The 27,250-nt window shown below is 40.6% G+C and overlaps 6 protein-coding genes across 9 annotated transcripts; 4 read left to right on the plus strand and 2 right to left on the minus strand.

Moving 5' to 3' along the window:
- Position 1: 1 nt before the first annotated feature.
- LOC6546346 (histone-lysine N-methyltransferase E(z)) lies at positions 2-3,444 on the minus strand. Of its 2 annotated transcripts, XM_015157722.2 has the most exons (8): positions 3,131-3,390; positions 2,324-3,058; positions 2,104-2,264; positions 1,902-1,916; positions 1,466-1,563; positions 1,218-1,407; positions 586-1,155; positions 2-437 (listed from the first exon to the last, which is right to left on the minus strand). In XM_015157722.2, the coding sequence occupies exons 1-8, from the start codon at positions 3,250-3,252 to the stop codon at positions 28-30; spliced, it is 2,301 nt and encodes a 766-aa protein (XP_015013208.1). In that variant the 5' UTR covers positions 3,253-3,390; the 3' UTR covers positions 2-27. The 2 variants fall into 2 exon arrangements, with proteins under 2 accessions (XP_015013208.1, XP_001972290.1); XM_001972254.3 differs by lacking the exon at positions 1,902-1,916 and having other exon boundaries at positions 3,131-3,444.
- Positions 3,445-3,586: 142 nt separating this feature from the next.
- On the plus strand, positions 3,587-5,179 carry LOC6543578 (nuclear envelope phosphatase-regulatory subunit 1 homolog). 2 transcript variants are annotated; one of them, XM_015158429.2, is made up of 4 exons: positions 3,587-3,802; positions 3,902-3,973; positions 4,035-4,181; positions 4,753-5,179. In XM_015158429.2, exons 1-4 carry the CDS (start codon positions 3,781-3,783, stop codon positions 4,905-4,907), a joined length of 396 nt encoding a protein of 131 aa, XP_015013915.1. In that variant the 5' UTR covers positions 3,587-3,780; the 3' UTR covers positions 4,908-5,179. The 2 variants fall into 2 exon arrangements, with proteins under 2 accessions (XP_015013915.1, XP_001972291.1); XM_001972255.3 differs by having other exon boundaries at positions 3,588-3,802; positions 4,047-4,181.
- A 101-nt stretch (positions 5,180-5,280) lies between these two features.
- On the plus strand, positions 5,281-5,689 carry LOC6543579. Its single transcript, XM_001972256.3, has 2 exons — positions 5,281-5,400; positions 5,464-5,689. Exons 1-2 carry the CDS (start codon positions 5,343-5,345, stop codon positions 5,598-5,600), a joined length of 195 nt encoding a protein of 64 aa, XP_001972292.1. The 5' UTR covers positions 5,281-5,342; the 3' UTR covers positions 5,601-5,689.
- A 153-nt stretch (positions 5,690-5,842) lies between these two features.
- Positions 5,843-27,160, minus strand: LOC6543580 (protein FAM49B). Of its 2 annotated transcripts, XM_001972257.3 has the most exons (5): positions 26,928-27,160; positions 25,461-25,776; positions 12,333-12,596; positions 7,072-7,334; positions 5,843-7,006 (listed from the first exon to the last, which is right to left on the minus strand). In XM_001972257.3, the coding sequence occupies exons 2-5, from the start codon at positions 25,641-25,643 to the stop codon at positions 6,742-6,744; spliced, it is 975 nt and encodes a 324-aa protein (XP_001972293.1). In that variant the 5' UTR covers positions 25,644-25,776; positions 26,928-27,160; the 3' UTR covers positions 5,843-6,741. The 2 variants fall into 2 exon arrangements, with proteins under 2 accessions (XP_001972293.1, XP_026832885.1); XM_026977084.1 differs by lacking the exon at positions 12,333-12,596.
- LOC6543581 (splicing regulatory glutamine/lysine-rich protein 1) lies at positions 7,539-8,510 on the plus strand. Its single transcript, XM_026977085.1, has 2 exons — positions 7,539-8,167; positions 8,230-8,510. The coding sequence occupies exons 1-2, from the start codon at positions 7,583-7,585 to the stop codon at positions 8,401-8,403; spliced, it is 759 nt and encodes a 252-aa protein (XP_026832886.1). The 5' UTR covers positions 7,539-7,582; the 3' UTR covers positions 8,404-8,510.
- LOC6543582 lies at positions 8,991-10,054 on the plus strand. The gene is made up of 2 exons (XM_001972259.3): positions 8,991-9,080; positions 9,151-10,054. Exons 1-2 carry the CDS (start codon positions 9,033-9,035, stop codon positions 9,796-9,798), a joined length of 696 nt encoding a protein of 231 aa, XP_001972295.3. The 5' UTR covers positions 8,991-9,032; the 3' UTR covers positions 9,799-10,054.
- Positions 27,161-27,250: the final 90 nt, after the last annotated feature.

A 27,250-nucleotide genomic window follows, 5' to 3' on the forward strand; every position in this document is an offset into this window, starting at 1 on the left:
ATACGATTTTCTTGAGTAGACTCTTTATTAAACTATTTCCATTTCACGCTCGATACCCACGAACTTCAGCTGCTCTGTGGGTCCGTATCTATAGTCAAAGAAGAGCTCCTCGCCGGGCTGAATGGCCCGCTTGGCAAAGATCCCTATGCGATGGTCGCCGGTGACCATCATCACCTTGGCATAGCAGTTGGGATTGATGGAATGATTGGCGAACCGAATCTTGTTGCCCTTTCGAGTGGCATCCACAACAAAGTCGTTGTTCAGGTTGAAAAGGAACGAGCACATGTACTTGTCGTACACTTTGCCACGCCGATCAGCTTCATCTTGGGATATTATCTCGCCACAATATTCCGAAATGAACTCGTTCTTTTGCGCACCCTCCTTAAGAAAGATGCCCCAGCCGGCGATGTCAGAGGGAGCCATGAGCAGGTGTTTGTCTGCAAATGATGATAATCTGTTAGTTGACAGGGTAGAAAATCTACTCCGTTGCATAATTTGACCCCTTAAGATTGTAAACGATTCATGCAATCATATCTCCTTAGGAACCAAAGATGGAATACGGGTATATAAAACAAAGTTTCTTACGCAGTCCCCGCTGCACACACACGTTCTTGCACGTGATCTTGGTCAGCTTAAACTGATCCGCTCCGCAGGCCTGGCAGAGATCGGGATCGCACTCGCGCACCGCCAGGTAGCAAGGACACTGCTTCGTGTTGCACTGAGCCTTGCAGCGGCAGCCGGGGAAACGATTTTGGCAATCGCTGCTGCAGTTGCAGAACTTCTCGCAGAAGTTTTGCGTCTGAATGCAGGAGCAGTTCATGTCGCAGGGATGGCCTGGATGGTCGCAGGGTGTGTAATTGTACACGTGATTCGAGGATGAGTCCTTCTTCAGCTGAATCTTACGGCAATGCAGTGACCACAGGCGTTGCTTCTTCTTCTTCTTGCGCGGAGGTGTAAAGTCCTGTCGCAAATCCTCGAAGCTAAACTCGGCGTCCTCCTTCTGGGCAAACTCGTACACCTGGCGGCAGGTCTTGGTGAGCATGTTGTGTGCAATCGCACAGTAGTTCTTCAAGTAAACTTTATGCAAAACCCTATAAAGTGCTTGGTCAGCACCAGTCCAAACGCACTGCGTGCTGGTGATGTTCATCATGCCAGCTGGAGAGGATGAGTTAATGTTTAATACATGTACCAACCATTCCTGCTAACCAAAAACTGACCCATAATGGAGTTGATCTCAGCCACAGCGGCACTATTCACTGTCAGGCCATTATCCTTGCTATTCTCATGGTTAAAGTCCTTGTTGCTGAACTGACTGTTGCTGTCATTACTGTCCTCGGAGCTCGCCTCATTGCAGGAATCAATGGGCGGTGTTTTGCTATCAGCCGCCAGCTTTTCCTTCATGCCATCCTGCATAATAAGTTAACATTACTATACCATTGCAATCTGTAAAGTACATCCAACTTACGATCAACATGTAGCAGGAGTTACTGCAGGGATCCGCGAAGGTCTTCAGTTCCGGGTAGCGCCGCTTCTGCAGATTGGGGCCCGCATGTCCTTGCAAGCCTGCGAACAGAGAGCAGAGGGATTAGAATAACTCAATCGAGACAGAAATCACTTGATGTCTATGAAACGCTTTTGGATTAGCATGAGGGTAATCGGTTACATTTGAAGAGATAGACAGAAATGGTCGATGCCAAAGCCACGCGAAATGAGGTGAGCAACACCGAGTGGGCAATTTAGACATTTAGACATGACAAACATAGCCAATTATCCACTGATATGAGGGATTATTAAAATTATATTCATAGACAGCGAGATGAGGATGCGGAGGCGTTGACGGGCAAACGGCATGAGAGTGTGTGCGTGTGGTTATCGAAACAACAACTACAACAACGACTCACCCTGCACATGGTGACCTAAATTGCAATTAATTCAATACAACATTTTGGAATTTCGTTTTTTTTGGGTATAAGATAAGGTACAGATTGTTTTTTTTTTTTTTTGGCAAGATAATATTGTTTCCAAACAAGAAAAGAAAAGCAAAAACAAAACGTAAAGTCATTAGGTAACCCAGCTGGCAGCAGTTCCCATGGTTTAACTTACGGTGCAGGAAGCAGTCGTATTTGAAGCAACGCCGGCAGAAGAGCGTGTGAAAGGAATGCATAGTCCTCTCCCGGGAAACGCTCTCGGCCTTGATGCCATCAATGTTGGGTGTGCACTCCTGGGGGCGCTCCGGATCCTGATGCTCCGTCAGCTCAATGTACCTGGCAAAGGGAATTAGCATAACCAATCTATTTACTACCCAGGCTATCGAATTACATACTTTTCTTTGAGCTCTTGCGCAGTGCCCTTGTCTGGAAAGTTGGCGCTGATGGCCTGAAAAATAATGGGGGCAGGGAAGGGCAGCTTGTCCTTGACATCCTCCACAGCGGGCTTAACATCAGCATCTTCAGTCTCCTCCGGCTCCTCCTTTTCCTTCTTCTCAACCACAGTCGGATCCACTTTGCTGTCGGTTTTCTCCAGTTTCTTGGGAGATTCATCATCTGCATCCACATCCACTTCCCCATCATCATCGCCCGTTTTGGGTTTCGCAGATGTCTCTGTTTTAATGGCCGTCGATGACGTACCCGGAGCGGCTTCCTCCAGTTCCTTGCTATAGGAGCGCATGAGGGCGTGCACCAGTTCCACAAAGATGGCATCGTCCATGAACGAGGGATCCTTGTCGCCGTGCACCTTGCCATCGTAGTTTTTGATCAGCTCTTCTATGAACTTGCCATCCTTATCGAGGACCTCGTCGCCCATATAGGGTATATTGTGCAGCACCGTCTCATCCTCCACCATGAAGTTCTGCTGCGTTGGCGCCCACGTGTACATGGTGGGTATGGGGGTGACAGCATTGATCACGCAGATGGGCACCTTTTGTGGACCGCTGGGAATGCCATTGTAGCTGGTCACCTCCGCCCGCTTCACGCAGTCCACATGCGGCGGATCGTAGGGTTTAGCCTGCCAAACCTTCGACTCGCAGTACAGGTCCTGTACATTGTGGTTGTGCTCGTCCCTGAAGGATATATGTACATATAATTGAGTTGTTTTCGATTCCAGACATCTACCATCTCCTTCCCGCGCTTACCAGTTCTTTATCCACGCCTCCTTGATCTCGTCGGCGCGCTTGTAGCGCTTCTGCTGCCTGATTTTGATATATTCCGACTTGACACGCCTCTTCCACTCGGGCGGCACTTTTGTGCTATTCATAATGCCTTCGAAGCACTTTAAATTTGTTGCTTTTACGTATAAATAACCTGATTTTGCAACGTTTATTTTCCGCCTTTTTTGCAACAGCTTCCGCGCAGTGTGACCGTTCTACAGTCGGAAATATAACCTTAACGCATGGGCGTATGCACAAAACCATTTAAAGGGATCAATATTTGTACGGTAAATAATTCAAACATCTATGTCTGAAAAATATTTTATTTTATTTTATTTTTGTATTTGAATACATAAATATAATACTGCGCTTAAATGAGATAAATAACCCTGTTGTACTGGAAGGAGAAAATTAGCAAAAGACTATTAACACCTCTATCGTACGTCCCTGCACTTCAGTGTTGAGTAACGCGCCCCGTTCTCAGTGCTGTCAAACGTGGAATATCATCAAAAACACAAAAAAGGAAAAGAAAGCTATGAGAACCCCATCAAATAATAACAATATATACAATAATATTTAAACTGGACAAATTCAATATCATCAAGACGGCCACGAGCTTTGAGGAAATAGCTGTAATGGAACCGGCAGCCTGTGAAGGTAACTCACCGGCAAAAGAGAGCCAGCCGGAAAAACGCGCAAGCCACTGACTATGTTTACCAACCATAACTGGGTTTGTTTTCCTCGCTTCCCTTGCAGATCTCAAGGCCTTCGAGCGGCGCCTCACCGAAGTGGTTTCATCGTACCGCCCCTCGACGTTCCGCTGGCGCAGTAAGTTGAATCCGGACGACGAGAACAGCAGGGAGCAGTGTACAGCCCGTAATAACCGTAGAACTTCTTGCAGTTGTCCTCTCCGCCATGTCCATGTGCACCGCCATCAGCGCCTGGTACTGGCTGCGCGATCCGCGCACCACCGTCGTACCGCTAACGGAGTCCCTCTGGATCCATCCGATCTTCACAGTCGCCACCCTGACATTGAGTAAGAATCGGGTCACTCTCTACTGTACTCCGTACATAGGTCACTTTATGTAGTCAAAGGCGGCGGCCATTGAACCTTAGATTTTCTGTCTAGTATAGAGGCTAGTTTAGATTCCATTTCAAAATTGACTTTACTATTACCTAATCACATAATCATATCGCAAATCAAGTAGATACTATGTATTCTAGCTGTGAAAAGCATAGTGGCGAAAAACCACTCAATCTATGATATCAAACTTTTCTTATATTTAATCTGTGTGTGAAGTAGAATACACTACTTTATTATTTCTGGGCTTCCATACAGCTATAGAATATAAATGATGGCATGACAAACTACACACATTCTTCACATTTAAGCTATATTAGGTTTTCTTTAAACTTATCGTGGCTCTTCACTTAATCGAGTTCGATTTAATGCCCTCATTAAGTTGGTATTCTACCATATCGCCGTAATATTGATAGGGCAACTGATTAAGAATTTCAGCTAGCAAATACTTCCATTAAACTTATCTAATCCTTTTTTAGTTATAAACCTATTAACTGATATTGTAAACCTTTTACTCGCTCTCCAGTCGTCCTCTTCATCCTGGGCATACAGAAACTAGTCATAGCGCCGCAAATCATTACATCGAGAACGCGAACGGTACTGGGCGACTTCAATATGAGCTGTGATGACACGGGGAAGCTGATACTCAAGCCGCGACAGAGTAACAACAACAGTACATGAGCACCGGCCAGCTTCCAGGACATTTATTTAGTTAATTGCTAGTTCCCTTCTACTTTTCTTTTTGCCTATATGTTGATTCGGACACCCTCGCTTTGTAAGCGTCATTTTAAAGTACCTCTAATTTAAAGCCCCCTTCCCCCTACTTTTGTTTAATTATAGAAGCTCCATTGTACAAAAAACAAAAAGAGAAGAAATCAATTGTTAAGCTTTATGTGTTTCGTTAATGGCGTTACCCATCGCTGCCAAATACACCAAGCGACATTTCAATATAAATTCATTTGTAGCTAATGAGGTGCACCAAAATTGTGCAACGACAAGTGTTTTTGCGTATTTAGTGCGGTTTTCAGAGAGCCGCGTTCTGTATAAATAGCCAGTCCGAGCAGCTCCAAGGCATCAGAAGCAACCAAGCCATCTGTACATCAAGCCAGCTTTACCATGAAGTTCCTACTCGTGTGCACTCTCATCCTGGGCCTCGCCTTCTTCATGGCCTCTGGCAAGGATTGCAATGGGTAACGGCCGGTATCAGCTCTACTTAACTGCTTTCCATACTTTTTAGCTCTTCCCCAACTCAACGACAACGAGGCACCAATGGCTGGCGATGACCACCATCACCACCCGGTGGTCCGCAGCGTTCACTTCGCCGATGACGTGCAGGCTCCGCACAAGCACGATGATGTCGCCTGCTGCGGCTAGACTTCTCCATGTTGTGTAGGGCGTGACGACAACTTCATCGATCTTTAACCGCCTTTAACTTTTAATAAAGAGCAATATTGAACAAAGAATGTGAGAAATTGTTTGGATTTTCAAATATGTTCGGTCGTTCAAGTACAGAACAAAAGTTCAGCCACTTTTAAAATGAATGAAATTACCAGCACCTTAAATATATTATTTTATAACCTGGATTAAAATAAATTTTAAAGCAGCATAAAAAACATGTGGTTGATTTTGCGTGATATTTATTTTGATTCAGCATTATCTAGTTTTTTCTTCAGTTTCCTCTCGCTCTTATCGAATATATAAATCTTTATTTAGTTTGTGTGAATTTTCATTGTTCTTTCATTTTTTTTTTGGTACAAATTGTATGCGTTAAGTTTTGCCATTTTATTAATCCTTTATTTCTATTTGTAAATCTTAAAAATTATTATTATTGCGCAGCTCAAGTTTATTCTGTTGTAGATTTGTTTAAATACGTTTATCAAAGTTGACGGCGTGAAAATATATAAATGCATCCGCTCTTTAGCTTGTGGTTCAGTTGTGTGTAGGCATTTTAGGTCGTACAATTCGTGTTTTAATAATCAATTAGTTTATGCATTGTTTAGATCTTTACACCTCGTTCTACACATTGTCATGTACAAAAAAATACTCTAGATTTGATTTAAAAGTGTTGATTTTTATATTTATAATCTCTGCATTAGTGGAATTTAGGATTTATCTCTTACATTTCTCCCCAACCATCAGTTTAAACTTTGCGCTAATTTGTTTTTAGGTTACTTGGGTTCCTTGCATTACTTAAAATTAGGGCTAGATTATCAACTAAATATTGTTGCTGCTGATATATGTATAGGCGCGTCCCCACTTTGTCCGACTTCTTCGCTACGTTACGTGGAGGCGGCTGGAGTCTAAAACAGTTCGAAACAAATGCTGAAAATGCACACAGGGTAAAAATAAAACTAGAGGCTGCCTCCTGCTAGCACAACACTCGCACACACAATTTTTACAAATAATACAGAAGCCTACTAATTACATAAATAAAAGTAAAACCATTTAAATCGATACGCATACACACAGAAATTAACGTTAATGAACTCTCCGTCCACTCCGATCCCCTCCGATATTATGCGGCCAACAAACGCTGTATATTCTTCGGCGTGTTCTCCCCATTCAAGTGCTTCGTCGTGTATCGCAGGGCATTCAGCAGCGGCTCCGCCTTGATGGCCGGTTGCGCCTGCAGCAGTCGGACGCAGCCCTTCACGTCCACATGGGCGCCCCGCACGAAGGCCCCCTCCGGATGCACATGGTCGTAGAGGATCACCAGGCCGACCATCACGCGCAGCACCAGCATTTTCGTGTCCTCACGCTCGATCTGTTGCAGGAGTTTTCTGCAAGGAATGGTTCCATCGATTAGAATGCTGATTGTCACTGGGAAATGTTCACTTAAACTCACGGATTTTCCAGCATCCTCAGGCACACCTTGGCCATGGTGCCCAGCGTTTCCGTCGTGTTCTGGACATCGTCGGCATTGTCATTGACGAACTTTGAGGTCGCCTCGCTCAGCACCTTGAGCATGGGCGTGGCGTGGGCGTAGAACAAGGACATCCGGTTGGCCAGTTCCGTGCTGACCAGCATGTTCTCCGTGGAGTCCACACGCTGTCGACTGACGATGCGTCTGTAGTAGCTAAAATCGTTCTGTATGGCGGGGGTTTTCATCTGCAAAATAGAAAGTTACAAAACAATTCATAAAAGTATCTCTTTAAAAATGATTTTAAATATTGAACATGCTTGACAGCTTAAAGTTATTTTGAAAACAGATGAGATCTGGGATCATTTGGAAACTTCCGTCAAAATGAGCAAGCCGAACACTAAGGGATTTAGGAGCATATTAAAAAATATTTACAAAGGAGAAGTGCGAGGGTAAATTGAAATTTATTTATTAGTTTCCTAAACAATTTTTTGGGATGTTGATTCGCACCGCTCGCAAAAACAGGAAGAAGAGCTATGACATGGAGGATTCCGAATCGCAGAAGCCTGAAAAGAATCCTAGTCCTGCGCGAAAGGAGGATCGCAAGGAGGATCGCAAGGAGCGTAGGAAGGAGCAGGAAATGGAACGCAAACGGGAAGTGGAACGGCGAAAGGAAATCGCTCGCGAAAAGGAGCAGGAAAAGCAGAATCAGCAGAAGTGGCACAAGGAACTGGAGAAGGAACGTCAGCGTGAAAAGGAATTGCAGCGGGATCACCTGAGGCAGGAGGCATCCACTTCCTCCAAACGAGTGAATGCAGAAATCACCAAGTTCGACGACGAATTCGAGCGGGACATTGAGAAGTTGGAGCGCAGCATTTGCCAGCTGGATTTCCGCTCCAAAACGATGGCCACCATGTGGATGGACAAGCTGCGCCAGCCACCTCACAATGCAGCAGAAGCTAGATCTAGGAACATAATAGCATCCCATCTGCTCAAGTGCTGTGGCGATAACATATTCAAGATGGAGCCCTTCAACCATCCTCCGCCACCACAAAACTTGACCAGCATACGGGAGAAGATGGTGCGTTTAAAAGGAAATCCTTACTTGAATATTTTATTTGTGATATTTATGCCACTTTTCAGTACTTAACGCGCGATAGTACGTGCCACGGAATGCCCATTGCCAGGCCGAAAGAACCCAATGCCAATCTAACCCAATTGTTTAGCGATTCGTACGATGGTGGTGCGTTCCTCCGCCAGCTTCCTGTGCCACGTGATGGGGCATTCTTTATCTATCACATGCAGCCAAATTTATAAAAGTGAATTGGCTTTGGGAGGCAAGCCAGCTAAATTCAATTTGTATTTTTTATACCAAATGTGGGTTAATACTCTTTACGATAGTAAATAAAGCGAGCTCGAGTTGTTTCCAATTTGGATTCGGTTTTAGCTTTTTTGGCAAGGAAAAGGACTAGTAAGTTTTTCTTATAGCAAGCACTTTTGCCCACAAGATCATAGGTATTCAGCTTGCTAACTAACACTCGCTCTTGTTAACCTCTAATTACGGTTGACTTGAAAATCTAATTACTAATTACGCGGTACGTGACACCGCAATTTGCCTGCCGCCCGTGCTGCCAATGCTTCCAAACGGTTTTCCACTTCGGGCCAGGCCCAAAACAACGATGCCGCACTTAAGCTGTCAGGGCTGCAAAAAAACGTGCGTGAGAAAAAAAATATATACAAACTTAACAGAAACGCCGCCGCTGAATTTTTGAGTCAGTCAAAGTCGGGTTGCTCATCCAATCACCTTGACAAAGGCGCTGCAAACGAACATCATGCACTACTATACATTACTATACTATGTACGAGTATACATGCTTTTCCAGAGAGACTGTTGTGGAACCTCATATAAATACGTTATTAGCATAAATCGTTCTGAACAGTCAGAAATGAAGCCGCAAACAGGACGGATCGTGAAGAGCAGTTCGCTGAGCTGGGTGAGTGTTTCGCTAGATTCCATCCGACACCCGAGATGATTAATCTATTAATGATTACATTTACATTAAGCTTTATGCATTTATGCCCCTGATGATCGATGCAGTTGGCGGGAGCGCTCAGTATGCATCACCTTATGGCAATGCTTATGCAATTACCACATCCAACTACGCCAATCCAGATGTGCAATCGCTATGGTCGGGTCCTCCTATCATAGTGAATGATAATCAGTACAGTGCCCAGGAACAGCAGCAGTATCCAAAAGGCAATGGTTATTATGGAGCGCAACCCTCCTATAGACAACCATATCCACACTGGCGGAGAGAGGAGCCAACACGTGCCCCCAATCACAACTACAACAATGTGCCAGGCTACTATTACTATCAACAGCAGGAGAGTACGCCTTCACCACCACTCCGATATCCCCAATCTTTTCCACCTCAGCTCCAGCCATATCCGCAAAGAAATCCGGAGTTGGATACCAGCGATTCGCGTCGCGATGAGGAGCAAGTGGTCCAAATTGGCGGCAGTCGCTCCCTGGCCACAAATAACTATCCAAATACGTACAATAATAACGAGAATTTCTATGAGCCCGCTCAGCCCTGGAGGCGTCGTGATTTTCAGGCCAAATATGCCCAACATTTCGCCGAATATTTGCGTAAATTTCCAAGACGCCTGCAGCCAGTTTACAGCACCAGCGAAGCTTTCGATGAGAAGTAGGGGTAAATACCAAATTGAATAAATCCCCTCAAGAGCCATTAGGCTTTTCCTTGAAAGCGTGCCAAGAAAATAATTTTGTCTGCACTCGGAACAGATCAATTGCATCCGATAAAGATATGGATGCAGCTGCTGTAGAGTCACAAGCAAGTAGAGTAAATATTGGTTTATCCCCTTAAAAGGCGCTAAGAAAGTTCTTGTATGTAATGCATAGATAGTTCCCTAAGAGATTCACAATAAAAGTTGGTTAACAAAATTATTATACAAATTTTAGATTTTTCTAAAAGTGAAATACTCATTTTTGAAGCAAGATGTATGTTCTTTGCATTCCTCGGATTACGTTAAACTTTTAACATCTTTTGGCTGCTCAGTTATCTTGGTTAGCTTACGTTAACTTACATAAAGCAGCAATAAAGCCAAGTTTATTGTTTCCCCAATCACACTGGCTGTGAGTTCCTCTCGAAGCCCGAAGATTTTTTGCAATAAACTCGACATTAAAACGAAGCCAGTTACAAGCAGTCAATAAATTGTGCAGCATACTTTGGGGCGCACTGGAAACACTGGAAGCAACAAAGGCGCAGAAACAATGCTCTTCATCGAGGACCGGAAGTAGCAGTTAGTGGGCAAGCACGTTTGGGCTATATAGTAGATATTTATATGTATATCCGTGTATATGCGACTTTTACATGGGAAAATCGCTGAGCGCCAGGCAGCTGACACTTTGAGCACACAATGAACGTGCAGTTTGCAGCGTTTAACATCATCATCATCGCCATTACTACCATTTCCATTATAGTCGGGAGCAGAAAGTTGCAGACACACTAGACATCAGAGGCGACGGAGCCGACGATGGCGATGACTCCGCCATCCCTACCTCCATTGCCCCCCATTGTCCCCGATTGTCCTAGCTATAGAGCATAGCATAGTGCTCCAGTGCTCCCCAATCGATTTGATGAAAGTTTCGCCAAACGGAAGCGAGCCATGGGAAATGCGCCATTCACAGGGATTTGCCATTAAACAAATCGATTTTGTTTGACTCCGCACAATCAACCTGCATATCCAACTGCCACAGAAACTTGTGTAATGTTTTAACCCAGTGCGAATACGTTTGTTTGCATATTTGGGGCCTTTGGCAGGGGCAAACACTTCAGGTAAGGCAACTTAATTAAATGTTGGAGTTTCATTCAAGACACATCGATTTTGTGCGCATTTTTTAAGCAGTTTATGTTCGGAAAATAATCAGGTAGCTGTGCATTTATTAAACGGAGCAATTAGGAGCCAAGCAAAAGCTGGAAAAATGCTTATAATAGCATTAAAAAATGTTAAAAAATAAATAGAAAAATACTAAACAAATTGGTAAGCGCAACGTCCAATTTTTAAGTTATTAAAAAAATGCTGTATGTTCCTTATATTAAATTAGAATCGCATTACTTTTAAACTTAGTATAAATTTGTTGGATCCAAAAAATAACCTCTAGTTTCCTTTTTGTTTCTTGTGCTGCCTTGTAATTCTTTCTAAAACTCAGTTTCTCTGCTGGGACATACATTTTTAAAAGTTTATTATAAACCTGAGGTATTCTACTTTGATGACCAGCACTGTCAGGCCACCGGAGCCGACATCATTCACTTTACAACTTCATCCGGCCATCGGTCGTTTGTCGTGGGCCACTTGGCTTGCGTGTGCGTAAGTGCCTGCGATGCTCCACTGTGGCACCAACGAATGTGCACGGATGACCAGAAAGATTTTTCATCAATGGGCCGCAGCACGCGCCCGTCTTGGCCATCCAGCCAGTCAGCCAGTCAGTCAGCCAGCCAAGCAAACAGGCAAACAGGCAGTAAGGTGGGCAAAAAAGTCAGTCAATTAAAAATGCAACCACGCGCACAATGAGTTGGCAGTGGGACTTGGTTTGGCTTCATTTGACTCGGCTTTTAGATATTGCTTTGCTTTGGCTCGCCTGTCGACAGCGCCCACATAAGGCAAACAAACAGACAAACTGGCAGTGAAGAAGACTGAATTTAACCCACTAACAATTCTGCAGACAGGCGGAGATAAAATGATTTAAGCCTTTATGGGGCGTTGTATTGTAAACATTTGCTTCTCTGCGTTTTATGCTATTTAAAGGTTTACAGAACTAGCAGTGTGCTTACTAATATCTTATTCCATGTTATTTGCAATACAAATGAACTTTGTGTATAACCCACTTAAGATTTTATGCAATTTTGAACGCTCTGTTCATTCAAATTGAAGTGCTGTGTGTTTAAAATGCATTGGAGCAATGTTTTTGATTCACTGTAAAACGTTTGCCTGTAACTGAAGAGCCGCCTCAATCACATTTATATTTAATTCATTTAATAACCCACTCCTGCCCTGTCAAACGCGAACAATGTCATGTTGTCAGTGCCCGGTTTACCCACCACCAAAGGTAGCAGGCATTAATGGGTTAACGAGGTGGGCGTCGTACAGCCAAATATGGATTTGAGAGCTTGTAACACCCGGCTGTCAAAGCAACTAAACTGAACTGAAGTCAACTCACTCACCTTGTACTCATCGAACTTCAGTACGAACTCCAAGATCTCGGCCAGCTGCTTGACCAGCGCCTGCTGGGTCTCCAGATGCTGGGTGGGATTCAGCTTGCCGCCCACCAGCTGGCCCAGCAGCTTGGGCACAATCTTGTCCAGCTCCATGGAGTGCTCGTAGCAGCGCTTCAGCTTGTTCACCAGCGGCAGCACCGCCGCCCAGGCCTTGGCGGTCACCTCCGGCGAGGGCAGGGCGATGGCTTCTCGGATTTCCTTGCCGGCACCCTGTAAAGATACGCAAGGAACGAAGGCGGAAAGGCGTCAGTCAATACATTCGACTCGAACCAGGATTAAATGTGAGTTTGGCATGCGAGCCGCAGACCTGGAACCCTTGTACACTCGAAAAGTTTTGCAAATCCCTAACAGCTTTTCTAATTCGTATCAACAGACTCTGTGGTTTTAGGTTTCATGTTTAAAGTTTTCAAAGTAAGAAGGATAGAACAAAGTGTGTCCAAAGGTATTTGTTATCAATGCTTATACATTTTTAGTTATAGTTATAGTTTTGGTTTGCAGTGCACTGTTTCTACGCCTGCTGACCACATTTCATGCATTTGTTTTTAACTATCAGCGAACTGCGTGCCAAGCGACTGCCATTGTGGCCATCCAGTTTTCATCGAGGAAAACTGTGCGTCTTTATTTCTGCGGCACATGCAATACAAACAATAACGATGTGGAAAGCCGCGTGCATTGACCGACCGGCGCAGCGATTTTTATCGATGCTTTATGATCTACAAAAATAATGAAGTAACATAAAATAAAGGAAAACCCACACGGCACAGCGGAAAACTAAACTGGAGCTAACGAACGGCCATTGCATGATGTGAAGAGTTCATTTGGCACTCGTACACAATCAGCAAATGGCGTTGATTATTTCAATTGAGGTCTTTTGGCGTTTTTCAAATGCATTTCAAGTGGCTAATAATACGGCAAATATATTATTTTCAAGTGGCCGGCTAAATTGCCAGTGGTTAACCGCAACCAAATTAATGTTGTATATAATTTATGAAATGGAAATAATGAGTGCCATCACTTAAGACTCTCTCATTAGTAGTTATCTTGGTTATTTAGTAACATTTCATGTTCTTTTTCCGCCATTCAATATTTTATTTAATATTTAAGTTATCTGAAAAGAAAGTTCTGACCTAAAAATACTTTCTTACTTTCTTGCCATAAGTCCATCTAAAGGTTTATCAACTGTTTCAAATGTCTCATTTCCTTGCAGTAAATGATTTCTTAAGAAATGCCTAACCTGTGGGATTAATTTAATTAGTAAATGTTTGCTTTTGGAAATGTTTCTCGTCCAATACAAATCATTGCTACTATCAGATGATCCTATATGCTGCTATTAAATCAACTACAAAGTTGGTTAACTTAATTATGGCTTTCCATCCCGTTTCTGTTGGTCAAACAACGCACATAATTAGGTAATTACATATACATATACCCATCTGTTCGGTTCGCGTGTCCAACCGATTATAGGACTATTGGCACACATTATGGGGAATTAAATATAGCCGAACCCCGCCTTCGATTCGACCCAAAACTCCGGTTTAGACGGTTTAGGAAACATGCGAATTACACACGGCTCAGTGGCCTGCAAAGTTCAAGCTCATGATGTCGGAGTGTGAGTACCTCTATAAAGAAGTAAGAGCGTGTTATTTTTGGTTTGCACACCTCTTTGTACTGAAATGGACTAGCACGTGTTGTGTGTTTATAATTAAATCGCTGCGCATATCAACAAACACTCAGACGGAGGCAAAATGCAGCACTACACTGAAAGATAAGGGCGGCCATAACTGGCGCATCTGGCGGCACAGAAGGCAGTTCCATAAAAAGTAATTCTAGGCAAAAAATATCTTGAACAGCTTAACAGACGTCCAGTATTTCCTAAGTTATGATATGATAATTATTATTTTAACAGTGTAAGGTAGCAGCCGTGCATTCTACGCCAAGTTCTTTGCCATAATCATAATAATAAGAATGCAACTGTCTGCAGCTCAGCGCCAAGCAAACTCAGCATCTGTGATGTTTGGCCTTTGTTTTTGGTTCTCGGATGTGCTGGCATTTCTTTTCACTCCACATCATTTACACCTGTCTGTAAGTCAAGATCCCACGTCCTTGCAGCTTCCCAGAATGTTTAACGCTCGCAAACAAGTAAACAAAATGTGTGGGGGAGTTTAAAAAAAAGATAGATATACAAAAAGTTAAGGGGATGAGGACTTCTGTCGTTGACTTGGCCGCAATGGACCCTTGCACACAGCGAGTAATAAGATGAAAATATTTAAGCTGCAGCCCTCAACTTGGGAATTTTGTCTTATAAATATTTGTAATATAGTGAGTTTGTAAAGTGCCCTTAGGAAGTGGAACTTGGGTCTTTCAACTATCTGGATTTCTTGGTTTATAAGAGTTACGCTGCTTTAGGACCCTTATCTTTCATAAAAGTATTTTTCCCTGTGTTCATCCCGCTTTATTCACCGGCATTGTCTCGTTTACGCCAGTGACTCTCTAAGGACTCTTGAAGCCACCAACCAAGCGCACGGTCATGCAACGGAAATGGTTCTGGTTTTGGTTCTGGTTTCTGGCCTGGTCTGCTCAGTTCTGTTCTGGCCTGGTCTGCTCACTTCTCCTCTGACTCGGTGGGTGTATGGTTTTGAAATAAACGTGGCCTGTGTGGGCGCACTGCTGTTTGCCGGCATTCCATTCCAGAGATTGCTGACTGAGATTCCCGGCGAAGAGGAACACTTCTTGGGGTTTCCTACATGTGGCCAAGTGTCGTTAGGCAGCTCACTTTTGTTTATTACCCTTGCGGGGGGCATTTTGATTGGGGGTAGCAGTTCATCCGTTTCTTGGGGGAATAATAATTGATTGTGTATGTAAAAACATTCCACAGTGCGGAGACATTTTATTTCAAATCTGTCCGATGCACGTATGTAACTAATTATTATAGATACTATATGTAATATGGCACATGAAATGATAGAAATATGGGAAACGATCATAAAAATCGTACATGTCTAGTACTTTTGGGTACTTGCAATACCGACAAAAGAAATGTCATATTTAAACTAAAAGCGTTTTTAAATTCGTTTAATAAATATATTTTTTCATAAAGAAATCCTTTAATAAATTCATTTTTTTCCATCTACAAATCCTGTAATAAATTGATTTTTTTCTATATAAAATTCCTGTAGTAAATTGATATTTTTCCATATACAATTTATGCAGCAAATTAATTTTTTCCATATAACATTTATGTAATAATATGATTTTTTTTTATAAAATTAATGTAGTAAATTGATTTGTTTCCATAAAACATTTCTGTAATAAACTGATTTTTTTGTATATTAAATTCCTGTAAAAAATTGATTTTTTTCCATATAAAAATTCTTGTAATACATTGATTATTTTTCATATTTTTCGTTTTCCCCAATCTTCTTGGGGTTGTCGCCTGCATTTTATCTTGCGTCATGTGCATGTCAAACCAAAAAAAAAAAAAAATGAGAAGCAGCAAAAACAAAAGGCGTAGGTGTTTGTTGTGGGGGGAAGTCAAACTGAATCTGTAAGCCAAGTCACAGGAAACGGGATCGAGATGCCGCATTGCATTGCCGCATCTTCTGTCCAGTGAGCAATTGTGTTGATTCATCACTGCATCCCATCTTAAGTTCACAGCAAAACGCCGATGCGCTCCATTTGGAGGAGCACGTGCTGTCTGCCTCGGCGTTTTACCAAGAAAAGGGGGAAAACGAATGAGAATCACCCACAAGACCACAACAAACTTGAACTTGTAAGACTTTAATGCTTTTAAATGCATATGCTTGCTCGGATGAAAAGCAATCATAATAAGGCAAGAACCGTTTTCCTCGACTTGTAACTGTTTCTAGTTTGGGGCTTAATTAAAGCACTTGCGAGCAGCATAGAATCGCAATCAGTCAGCGTTTCACTTGCTCCACCATGCAGCAAACAGCAGAAAAGATGGAAGAAAGAACACAAATCACTCACAATGGCAACCACACAAACCCACATACGAGTACTAGAACTACACTCAGATGAATAGTTAATTACTTTGGCGAGTGTTGCAACTGCCGCAGAATGGCAGCGTTTTTAATTGAAATCGAAATTGGAGGCAGCAATGCGGAAATGCAGAGATGCTGAAATGTGCAGAGTATGGTTGTTGTGCCCCAGATAATTGCCATTGACACTTGGCAAGTGTTGCTTAGCATTAGCGAACATGATCGTGTTTTAATCGCAGCCCACACTGACTAACTAAACTTCGAACCTGCTGCACAGCGGCAGCTTTATCTTGCAGCTACAGCACTGAGAGAAAAAGATGCGCGATCGTGCAGAATTACAATGCTGAGTAAAGTGAGACATACTTTTAAAAGAGGTGTAGTTTTAAATTAACACCATTGTGATTATTCAACTGGTTGTTCACCTAGAAATAATTATAGTTTTTTGAAAATTTGACCTATTAAAAATGTTGATAATACGTTTTTTAACAATATGTAGGATATATAACACTATAATGTCTTGGGAAAATCAATTATTCAATATTCATTCCATTCCAAATTACGTTTTTGGCAAACATGTTAATTTCTGTTATGAACTATTAGTTATGAAGTCTGTTATAGTTAAATACACAATCAAAAGACTGGCTGAAACGATTGGTATAAAAACAGAATATTTTAGTGTAAATGTAATGTTTTTTCGTTGAAATTTCTCCTTGTGCATGTGCTTATCCCAAGTGGCGCTAAAGTGCAACTCCGAACTGCAATTGGACTTTCGCCCACAATGGAAACGCGTGACGCTGTAAAATAGTTGATGTCATGCGTTTTCGAAGCGAGGGGTCGCCGGAAAAGTGTGGGTGGTGTTGCAGCAGCAAGCGAATTGATGCCACAGAAGTTGTTTACATTCCTTGCAGTGTGTTTAACAAAAAAGAAAAGAAAAAAAACAGGGCCCCTGGGAGGGGAGACTTTTAACAAACAGACAGATACGCCAAACATGCCGGGCATTTTTTTGCTGACTTTTGCTGACATTTTCATTTCCATAAAAAAAGTATGCATGTATATGACTGCGCTTTTCTAATTTCCCTATGCTTTGCTTGCATCATCAAAACACCGCATTCGAATTCCCATCACGTTGAACTGAATGAATCGATGAATGAACCGCAGACAAACAAAAATGACAAAATATACTTGCTTGCGATAAAATTTGCGAGCCACAAATCAATGCAAATGAATTCCGTGAATTTCAAAGAACAAAAACAAAAATTTCACAGGGAGGGCAGCTCACTGATGACCCGTAATTTCATATAATTTATTTTTTAATAAGAAAAACTCAAATGAAAAGCAGAGACAAAGGAAACTGATTCCACAGACCCTCGGTCGCCATTCATGACAACCATGACTTACGAAAGGGTATACTCGTAAATAAAATAAAAGAAATTAAAATGAACAAGTGCAAGTGCAATAATGACAGTGAAGATTATGGCGATGTTGAGTCTACAATTTTCTTATAGCGCCCCTCAGATGACTAACCTAATGTTTGAAAATGTTTCATAATTTCCAACAAATTCTGTAGCTTACATATTTCTGCTTCTTGCTTCCCCACACGAGAATCTCTTAATAATTCAATGTTCAACAGGGAAAATAATAGTTTCCCTAGATTTTGCTCTAGTTTAAAACTGAAGTCTCAGCACAACTTATAAATATGTGGCGAAATTTGTATTTCATGGCCTAATGAAATTCAGATTCAGAATTCCTGAAACACTTTAAATAGTTTAAAAATATTAGTAAGCAAGTTACTTAATGTTGATTTCACTTTCAGCATATTTATTCAAAAATGTATTAAACCTTTGACTCAGATGTGTTCTTTTTTTAAATAAATTTGGCTCTTGCTTTGAAAATGATTAGTTTCAAAGATTTGAATGTGCACAACAAAATATTTAAATATGAGCTGTTTTTAGTCTAAGCACATGACCTAATAATATTTATTTATGAATAAACATGATATCTACCAAATTATAAAATAACAATGAATGATTTTTGATGAAAATGTAAAATTCTTAAAGACGTATTTAAATATGCCTTCCAATTTATCTTCAAGCAAATGTTCTTTAATATAAAGGTAATTTGTACTTATTATCAGGACTATTGCTTCATTATTGCACATTTTTCCCCAGTGTAGGCCCTGCAAAATTCTTTGTTGTTGTTGATGTTGCGTTACACTTGTAAAACTGCTGACTCGGACAAGAACTCGCAACTATGGCTTTTGTGACTCATTTTTTGAATCTGAGCGATCGTTGACTGCTGCTTTTGTTGAGGAACAGAGACAGCTAGAGACAGAGAGAGCACTATAGAGATAGAAAACCAGAGGTGCACGTTTATCGTTTCATTTTCAAAAGAATGCGACGATGCTGTGCATCATTAAAAGTCATTTGCAAGACAATAACATTTCGCAATTAAAACGATCACTTTCAGTTGATGCATCGCTCTATAAATAGTGATTTGCTAGTCTACCAATATTGGTAAATCCCAGATGATTATGGTTTGTTTCCACTGAAAATATGAAGTCTTCGCGACCTATTTGGTCATTACACAGAAAATGAAGGAACTCAACTCTGTGTGAATCATTAAGAGCTTTGCGAACCATATAATGAACAGAAACAATAAAATTAAAGTAATTCCGATTCTTTTGGTGCGTGCGTCGTAAATTCAATTACCATTTACATTTGAATAAGCCATAATAGCTTTATTTCTTCAACGGCCAGCCGATTTTACTTGTCACGAGCACGGACATAATTTATCAAGATAATCGAAACGACCGCAGAAAAACAGCAGCAATTACAACAGGCCTGCGATTGCCATAAAGATAAGATAAACCTGGCATTATCAATGTCAGGTGAGAACAAGAGGGGATAATGTGTGCCTTTTCGCTGGAAAGCACGGAAAATTCATGGAAATATGAAATAGCAATGCAAGGGATTACCCTCATCGGTTTTACATAACAAGTGAGTCACATTTTACAGAAAAACCTCAACGATTTTAATGCAAATTCAATGATTTAAAAGCCAAACTTCATCGAGAAAAACTTTCATAATTTCAGAGAAAAACTTTCATGATATTGAAGAATAACTTCAAGATTTTAGAAAAGAACTTTCATGATTTTGAAGAATAACTTGTATGATTTTAAAGAATAACTTCAATGATTTAAAAAAAACTTAAATGATCTGCAGCCGTTTGTTAAAAACACCCATTTATTGCTATTCGCAAACATCGATGGAAAACATAGTTCTTTTAACAATCCATTCGATTGCGATCCGTCAATAAAGTTGACATTAATTAATCTTTAGCCGTGAGTACGTAAAACAAACCAAACGATAGGCAAAATAATAGCATTTAATTAACAACAAAAGTTCGCTTATCGGTAGCCCGAGTTTGACGCACTTCATCCGGGCAGCCAAACAAATGTCAATGTCCCCAGGGGAAAATGCTGTGGAAATGGGCAGCAGGAGTGGGAAAATACATGTGTCACTCCCTCGTTCTCAATTAACTCGTGTAAATCACATTTCCCTGCACGAGGTTGGGGAAAATGGGGGCTCTTTTTGTGCTCCTTTTATCGATTAACAACTCTGCTGCAAACTCATAAACAGCTGTTGAAAATTGGGTTACCAGCGGCATAAAAAACGGAATAACTTCTGTGTTGCTGAACGGGGGAGAAAATAGAAATAAATCAGAGAAATTCCTGAAAAAATACTAATAATCTGAGAAATACCTGAAAAAACAGCACAGAACTGTATTTATTTTGTGCAAATTACACGCATAAATGGAGATGCCAAACAGTTGCTCGTAAAAAAGATATAAAATAATGTAAATACATTTCTGCACAGACGCCGGCAGTAAAAAATAAAAGAAAGGAAAAAGAAAAAACTGCTGAGAACTTTTCGCTGTGAATGCACTGGGTTTCTGTTTCTAAGCAGCTTAGTGGGACTCCGATCCTGCCCAGAAGTCGTAAATTGCCCGCTTGGCAAGTTTAAAGCCATTTCAACAAGGAGTGTATTTCAAATACATTAAACACATTGCTGTCCTGTCCAGACGGCCATAAAAACTAATTTTCGAGGCCATGTTTAGTCGTTTAAGCTTTTGTAACCCTTGCTCAAAGTCATCAAGTGAAATACAATACAAACAGCGATCCTCGGGGCGTTATTCAATTAAAGTAAATTCGGTTAAATGAAATCAGCTCAGTGCCATTTTAATAAATCACAAAAATGTGTCATGCAAACACACAGTGCGTTTCGGTAACGTATGTACTTATAATACAGCGCACTTATGAAGAGGAAAATACATTCATTATATACCGCACGTGCAACTTTCAATTTCGTTTATTTTTCATCATGCATGCAATATTTATTTTTTAATTAACCTATAATTTTGGCGCCAGTGTGCGAGCGCACTGAAATAAAAAGGCACATTTGTGCCTTAATTTCAGGCTACACGAAATTGTTTTAAGTGCACTCGAAAACTTGAGAAAATGATACTTGATGCGTAGCTGTTGAAACAAATTCCTCGTTGAGCTTTACACTCTAAATGTGTACACTTTAATTTACTTCCAATTGTTTACGTTTTAAACTTCTCTATTTTTGGCGCAAGTGATTTGCGGCTGATGACGTCGGAAATTCGAAAATAAATATATGTTAATGTTGGCCATAAACAATTTGGCAGGGGCCAAACATCGAAAACGGACTTGCGGAAAGTGAAATGCAATGAATGATGAATTTCAATTTAAATTGCGGCTAATTTGGACAATAAAGGTTACAGGCATTACCACATCGAATTCAACTGCTTTGGAAAGCATTTTTGATGTGATTGTAAAATTAAAAATAAAACCTCGCTGAGTTCCATTTGCGGATTGGCCTACTTTTTGGGAAATGCTGTAAATGTTTCAAATGCGGAAGTTGATGTATAAGGAAATGGATTGAAAATAATAGATTGATTAAATTGCTGACCTTAAAAGCGGTTTACGTGTTTGTTTACACTTTGATTTGTTTATGCTGTCGGTTTTTCTATTTTAGTCGAAACTGATTTGTGGTTTATGACGTGCATAAAAGAGAAAATATTTATACATGATGAGCTATACAACTTTTATAAATTATACACTTACACTTAGAAGAGCTAAATGCAATAGTGATTATTAAATGGATAGTCATTTTTGGGTAAGTGGCCATAAAACCTCTTTAAGGTTACTGATTACATTAATCAATAATACAGAATGCTTGATAGGTAATATATGCATATAACTTTCCCTTTGAAGAGAACAGATTTTGAGTGCTTGTCAAATGATAATTTATAATACTCAAATGCAGATCTCTGGCACGCACATTATGGCGATTATATCGACTGACCGACCAACTGAATGACCAACCGGAAGTTGGCTTTTATTTCCCGCTCTGTGCTTTTGCATTCGCGCACATCATTCAAGTTATTCGTGGAATGGAAACTGGAAGAGGTGGGAGTGCCGAGATGAGAGGTATTCTATATTCTTTATGGTATGGGGGAACGGAGGTATGGGGCCTATCTAATGACTGCTCATTCCGATTCTGTGATTGTTCTGATTGCCGCTGGCTGCCTGTCTGCCTTTCGCCCTCGAGTGTATAACTCTCATTAAATACTTAAATGTGCATATATTTATATTCATACGATGCCAAATCGTTTCATTTTTTATTTTTATTTTCTGTTCGTATGTGGAGCACTCTGTGAAATGGGTCGCCTGCGCATATATCCAGTTTAAAGTGGGGACTTCTCCCCTTTTGAGTGAAAGCAGCTGTGACTGAGTGGGAAAATGGGGAAATATATGACAAATTATTATATTATTTGACGGGAAAGTTTAAGCTGCCTTAGCTTAAAAAGTGAAATGAGCTGGATGAGTTTTGTTTTGGTGGGATTTTCTGATAAAATGCAGTATTTACAGAATGAAGTATATGTTTCTTCTTTAAATACCATAATTAAAAGATGAAAAATGTACCCGAAAAGGGCTGATAACATTTTAGTGACTCAAAAAACATTTAAATATTTAAATTTAAATGACTCAATTGTGTACAAACTAATTTTCCCTGAGAGTAAGTACATATATCAAATCTAAGGCCATAACAAACGTAATATAGCCATCCAAACCACATAAAAAGCCTAGCTGATATAGAGCACTTTGCACTTGTTTTCCATAGGGGTTTTGGGAAGCCAAGGTTGTGTATTGGATTACTCCATGTGTTGGACATATGTTTGTCTATGACGATACGGCCAGCTATATGTAATCGTTATCTACCCGGCTGTCAGCGGTATGGAAAACCACAAAAATAATGGCTTAGTTCACATGGTAAATAAGTATTTCGAAGCTGTTCATTTGATTTCAATGACTTTGGCCCACAAACCCGATAACTACATATACCACATACACTACACCCACACCATGTTGCTTGTTAATATAATAATATAATATAGTAATTTCACATTTGTTGCTGCTTTTCCCCGTTCCTCAGGTGAATGCGTAAGCATTATCATCATGATTATCGTCTGCTGCACCGAAGTGGGACTTTTTCTGTTATTGTTATTATTTTCGACCCTTTTGTTGACCCTGTTGTGGCTGGTTTATTACGCACACACAATGGGCGCCTTTATGCCGTATCTGGTCTAGGCCAATATTTAACAAAAGCGTCACTAACAAGTACTGATAAATCAGATAGAAAAGCCTATTACCGCTGGGAAAAAGTCGCACAATGATTGCGCTGAATGAAAAGAATGGCATTGTAGATGATTTTTAGGATTGCGCTTATTTTTGAACCATAATCCAGAAGAAATACTGTTTATAAAGGCAAGTTATGTTGAAAATGTTAAAAACGAATGAAAATGTATTATCAGAAACCCCATTAACCATGCCTTGTCGATTTTATCGCAATTAACGAATCCTTTTAAAGCCATATCCATTCGCAACTCAACTTTAAGAAACAAGAAATGCCGGAGGCAAAGAAAGAAAAGTTTTGATTTTTCCACTTTGCCGTTTTCTTTCTATTTATAGCAACCGACTTGCAGGAATAAATGCAACCAAAAAAAAAAAAAAAACCAAACAGAACATGAAGTTTTTGCCATTTTGCCAGCTTTTGGCGCCTGGCCAACTGTTTGTGTTTGGCGAGAGGGCGGAGGGGGATTTCACCTACTCCACAACCAGTTTGTTTGCCTTGACAACCAGTTGTGCCAACCCAAAAGCCACCCACTCATTTTGGGGGGTAACCAAGTGAAGGCGCGCACAGAGCAGTGCAATAAAAGATTGCAATGAAAACGAAATGCATAAATACAGCACGCAAATAAAGCGCATTTTAAATACCTCGGTTTTGGGTCTAGGAACTGAAAAAGATATAAATGCGGAACGGGAATCGGCGCACCGAAGGGTTAAATGCGCCACGAGGTCGTCTTTGTTGGTTTCGGTCCCATTTAAGTGGGTCAACACAAAGGAAATGAGCTCATTGGTATACATTTTCCAGTTCATTTGCGTTGATTAAAGCTTTTCGGCCTGACATTTGTTTGTCTGCCGCCCCTCATTTTCCCCCTACCACCACCCCTACCCCCTTTTCCCTTTTTCCGCTTTGGCCGTCTTTTTTTTGCGTCTGAAACCCAATTAATAATTTGCACACAACAATGTGAGTTAGAATGTGTCGCCAAAAGGTCAGATGCACACAGAAAAAAATTGAATGCTTTGTGGATTTTTGTAATCTATTTAAATAGATAAGAAATAATATACATATTGCATATATTATAGTATTTTCAGTTTCCTTTCAGACATTTTTTATATGAATTTTATGCTTTATAGATGAAAACATGTTTATCAGTTTTGCATAAAGTTGTCATATCATATGAACAAAGTCCTAACTATTTAATGCAGTCAACTTTTTTTGACAGAAAGCGAACTTTTCAAAAGACAGTTATTTGTGATAAAAGAGTAGTACATATTAGTTACCCATCATAGGCGTTTGTTTTCTGTGTGAGTAACGAAGTATGGGTGACTAATTCTTCCCGCAAAGAGGCGGAGAATTATGGGAGAATTATCGGAGTGCGAAGAGCGGCGGCAAAAGTTGGTTAATGACGTCAGTGGGGCGACGATAATGAAAGAAGTCCCATCCACCGGATCGGATCATGTGGGCACGTGCGTGACTCAGGCCATCAAAGAGACACATGGGGATATATTGGTGGAGCCACATTGGATCTATAGAAAAATGATCTTTTGCAGGCCTGTTAATCTTATCAGGGGCAGAGCTTCTCTTTTTTCCCCACTACTTTTACTAGACCAACTCGGAGGAATTGGTTTTATTGATGTTTGTGAGCAAATATTTATTTAACAGATAGATTCTCAGAGTGTATCTATATAAGAGAGCCAAAGGCGTAAAGTTCTATAGTTAACAAAGTAATAACGCTTATAGTCTTGACTTCCTAATCTTAAAGCGGCCTATAAAATTATAGAGTTTATTGCCAAAATAGCATGTACATAATGACAATCAATGGTTTATTAAAATACATTTATTTTTAGCAGTTTCACAGGGTGTGAGAGCAATAAAAGAGTGTAATTAAAGAGAGTAAAATGAAATAACAACAAGATAGCGCTCAGTGGGTCTCTTTTCTCACCCTGCCAAAGGTTAAATACTCAATTTGTTGCTCGTTTATTGTTGCTTTCAATTTCCCGGCGATTGTTGTTATTTTTAGCAAGTTGTTGAATTACTCCTCCCTTTACGGGGAAGCCCAGCCAGAATGAAACTACTTTAAATAGTTACAGCTTAAATAGTTACATTCTTAACTAAACATTGGCCAAGAGCACTGGAAAAAAGGTATAAGTGCCTTTCATATATATCATTTAAAATCTTATTATAATGATTGTTCACATTTAAGGGCAAATAAGGTATTGCAAATGGTTGAAAAAACGTGTTGGTGATCATATAGTGACTCGAACTATGGGAATCATTGAACAAATGTCCAATAACCGGTTGCAGGGGTTGCGGCTTAGCGGTTTAGCCCGTGGCTAATGACGCATGTGGCCAGGCCAGCTAAGACTCACCCGATAGATCTGTATCTCCTCCAGCACCACCTCCGATTCCCGGAGCACCCGCTCCACCTCGTCGTAGACGGCCCGCTCCGTTTCCGTGGGCGCGGCATTCTCGAAGTCCAGGAAGACATCGTAGGATTTGGCGGCGCAACAATTGGAGTCGTCGCGTGACAGCAGGCTCAGCAGCTTTCCCATTTTCTTTGATTAACTAATACTTGATGTGTGTTTTGGGGGATTTCGTAGTATTGGTTTTCCTTCTATTCTGTTGCGTTATTAGTTAACACTTGTCGGTTGTTTTTGGTATTTGTTGTTTTATTTATTTGGAGCACTGAAAGGGAGTGGGAACGCAGAGAATAAAGATGATATAGCAGCTGTTGCACCTGTTGTCACGAAACAAGGGACCTAATTAATGGGCTGGTTCCCCAAAGGGCAGCTGCTAAAGTTGCTAGGGACAGTTGATAGTGGGGGAAGCTGCATTCAGTTCAGGAACTTGTTTCATCTTTTGGTGCACAATGGAAAACGGCAGTTGCAAGGGTGGGAAAAGCGGTGAAAACAAATCCCTGCGTTTTCAATGTTTTCAGCCCCCTTCGAGGATGGAAAAAATAACACAGATGGTTTTGGTTCAAGGAAATTCTTGAATGCTTGACTTTGAACTAGTATACAAAATCTAACAATGGTTTTCTTTTTTACGAGTGTTTAATATTCTAAAGTGATATTCCATCGCTAATTCAAATTTCAATGAATTCAAATGTTAACTTTTTTTTATGAAATGCAATCATTACAAAACTAAGAAAATAATCGAGCATGACTAAGACATCTTTAAGTAACAATTTAATTTTAATAAAATATATTTAAATTATATGTCTACAAAATCCAAACAAATTTCAAAAAATAAATATATCATTTAAATAAAAAATCAAAGGAAAGTGATCATCTCTAACCAATGTTTACTGTATTTTTTTCGACCTCACAAATTGCACTGCGGGGGGTGAAGAGGAGAGCGAAGGAGAGAGGATGATGAGAAGACCTCTCTCTCTCTTTCTCACTCTCACTCTGTTTTTCCTTGGCAATGTGCGTTTGTGTGCGTTTCGCAGGAAATACTGCGAAATCGAAACAGATCGAAATCGGTAAACAAAAAAAGGAGAAGGAGAATCGGCAAGGCCAATTTTCACACTTCGCGCTAAGTAGGAAAAGGCCATTTTCCTGCTCGAGCAGCACATGTAAACACATATTGCGAAAAAAAAGAGCAACAAAAAAAACGGGCTTGTTTTTGTTAAAGAACTGTGGCCATGTGTGTGTGCGGCTTTTGTTTATCTGGCTTTTCCTTATCTCGCTCTTTCGCCGTCCCTTCTCCGCCTGCTTCGCTATTTTGCGCGCTTATCTTCACTTTTATATTATTTATACATTTCACCATGCAAAAGGGTTTCGTCTGCATTGGAATTTCTTCCTTTCTTCGTTTTTCTTCAGCACGCTTATCACCTTTTTTTCCACTCTGCGAACGTTATTATATTTTAAATTATTTGATTAATAGCGCAATGGCGCCTTCAACATTATTGGCAGCTCGCTGGGTATAAATGCTTGTATCAGTTGTTCAAAAACACACGATTTCAATCCAATTCAATTCGATGCGATGCGAATGCGATACACACGCCGCCGACAAAAAACACAACAACAAAACAGCAGTGTGACCGCGGCGGGGCTAGTCGAATAAAACACTTTCGAAAATATACTAAATAAGCCCGGCGAAAAATACTGAAAGTGAAGCAGAAGAAACAACAATTTAGTGATGGCAATAAAATGAC

This window comes from Drosophila erecta, unplaced genomic scaffold (genome assembly GCF_003286155.1).
Source record: "Drosophila erecta strain 14021-0224.00,06,07 unplaced genomic scaffold, DereRS2 tig00000021-arrow-pilon, whole genome shotgun sequence".
Taxonomy (NCBI): domain Eukaryota; kingdom Metazoa; phylum Arthropoda; class Insecta; order Diptera; family Drosophilidae; genus Drosophila; species Drosophila erecta.

What these genes read in the sequence shown, in the direction of transcription:
- LOC6546346 (XM_015157722.2), bottom strand. Translation starts at nt 3,252, where the DNA reads ATGAATAGCACAAAAGTGCCGCCCGAGTGGAAGAGGCGTGTCAAGTCG. An exon ending in ACTCCTGCTACATGTTGATC is followed by an intron (nt 1,408 to 1,465) that starts GTAAGTTGGATG and finishes CTTATTATGCAG; the next exon opens with GATGGCATGAAGGAAAAGCT. An exon ending in TGAGATCAACTCCATTATGG is followed by an intron (nt 1,156 to 1,217) that starts GTCAGTTTTTGG and finishes CATCCTCTCCAG; the next exon opens with CTGGCATGATGAACATCACC.
- LOC6543582 (XM_001972259.3), top strand. Translation starts at nt 9,033, where the DNA reads ATGAAGCCGCAAACAGGACGGATCGTGAAGAGCAGTTCGCTGAGCTGG. An exon ending in AGAGCAGTTCGCTGAGCTGG is followed by an intron (nt 9,081 to 9,150) that starts GTGAGTGTTTCG and finishes ATTTACATTAAG; the next exon opens with CTTTATGCATTTATGCCCCT.
- LOC6543581 (XM_026977085.1), top strand. Translation starts at nt 7,583, where the DNA reads ATGTTGATTCGCACCGCTCGCAAAAACAGGAAGAAGAGCTATGACATG. An exon ending in CCAGCATACGGGAGAAGATG is followed by an intron (nt 8,168 to 8,229) that starts GTGCGTTTAAAA and finishes GCCACTTTTCAG; the next exon opens with TACTTAACGCGCGATAGTAC.
- LOC6543580 (XM_001972257.3), bottom strand. Translation starts at nt 25,643, where the DNA reads ATGGGAAAGCTGCTGAGCCTGCTGTCACGCGACGACTCCAATTGTTGC. An exon ending in TGAAGTTCGATGAGTACAAG is followed by an intron (nt 7,335 to 12,332) that starts GTGAGTGAGTTG and finishes TCTATTTTGCAG; the next exon opens with ATGAAAACCCCCGCCATACA. An exon ending in CTGAGGATGCTGGAAAATCC is followed by an intron (nt 7,007 to 7,071) that starts GTGAGTTTAAGT and finishes CATTCCTTGCAG; the next exon opens with AAAACTCCTGCAACAGATCG.
- LOC6543579 (XM_001972256.3), top strand. Translation starts at nt 5,343, where the DNA reads ATGAAGTTCCTACTCGTGTGCACTCTCATCCTGGGCCTCGCCTTCTTC. An exon ending in CGCCTTCTTCATGGCCTCTG is followed by an intron (nt 5,401 to 5,463) that starts GCAAGGATTGCA and finishes CATACTTTTTAG; the next exon opens with CTCTTCCCCAACTCAACGAC.
- LOC6543578 (XM_015158429.2), top strand. Translation starts at nt 3,781, where the DNA reads ATGGAACCGGCAGCCTGTGAAG. An exon ending in CTCGACGTTCCGCTGGCGCA is followed by an intron (nt 3,974 to 4,034) that starts GTAAGTTGAATC and finishes TAATAACCGTAG; the next exon opens with AACTTCTTGCAGTTGTCCTC. An exon ending in AGTCGCCACCCTGACATTGA is followed by an intron (nt 4,182 to 4,752) that starts GTAAGAATCGGG and finishes CTCGCTCTCCAG; the next exon opens with TCGTCCTCTTCATCCTGGGC.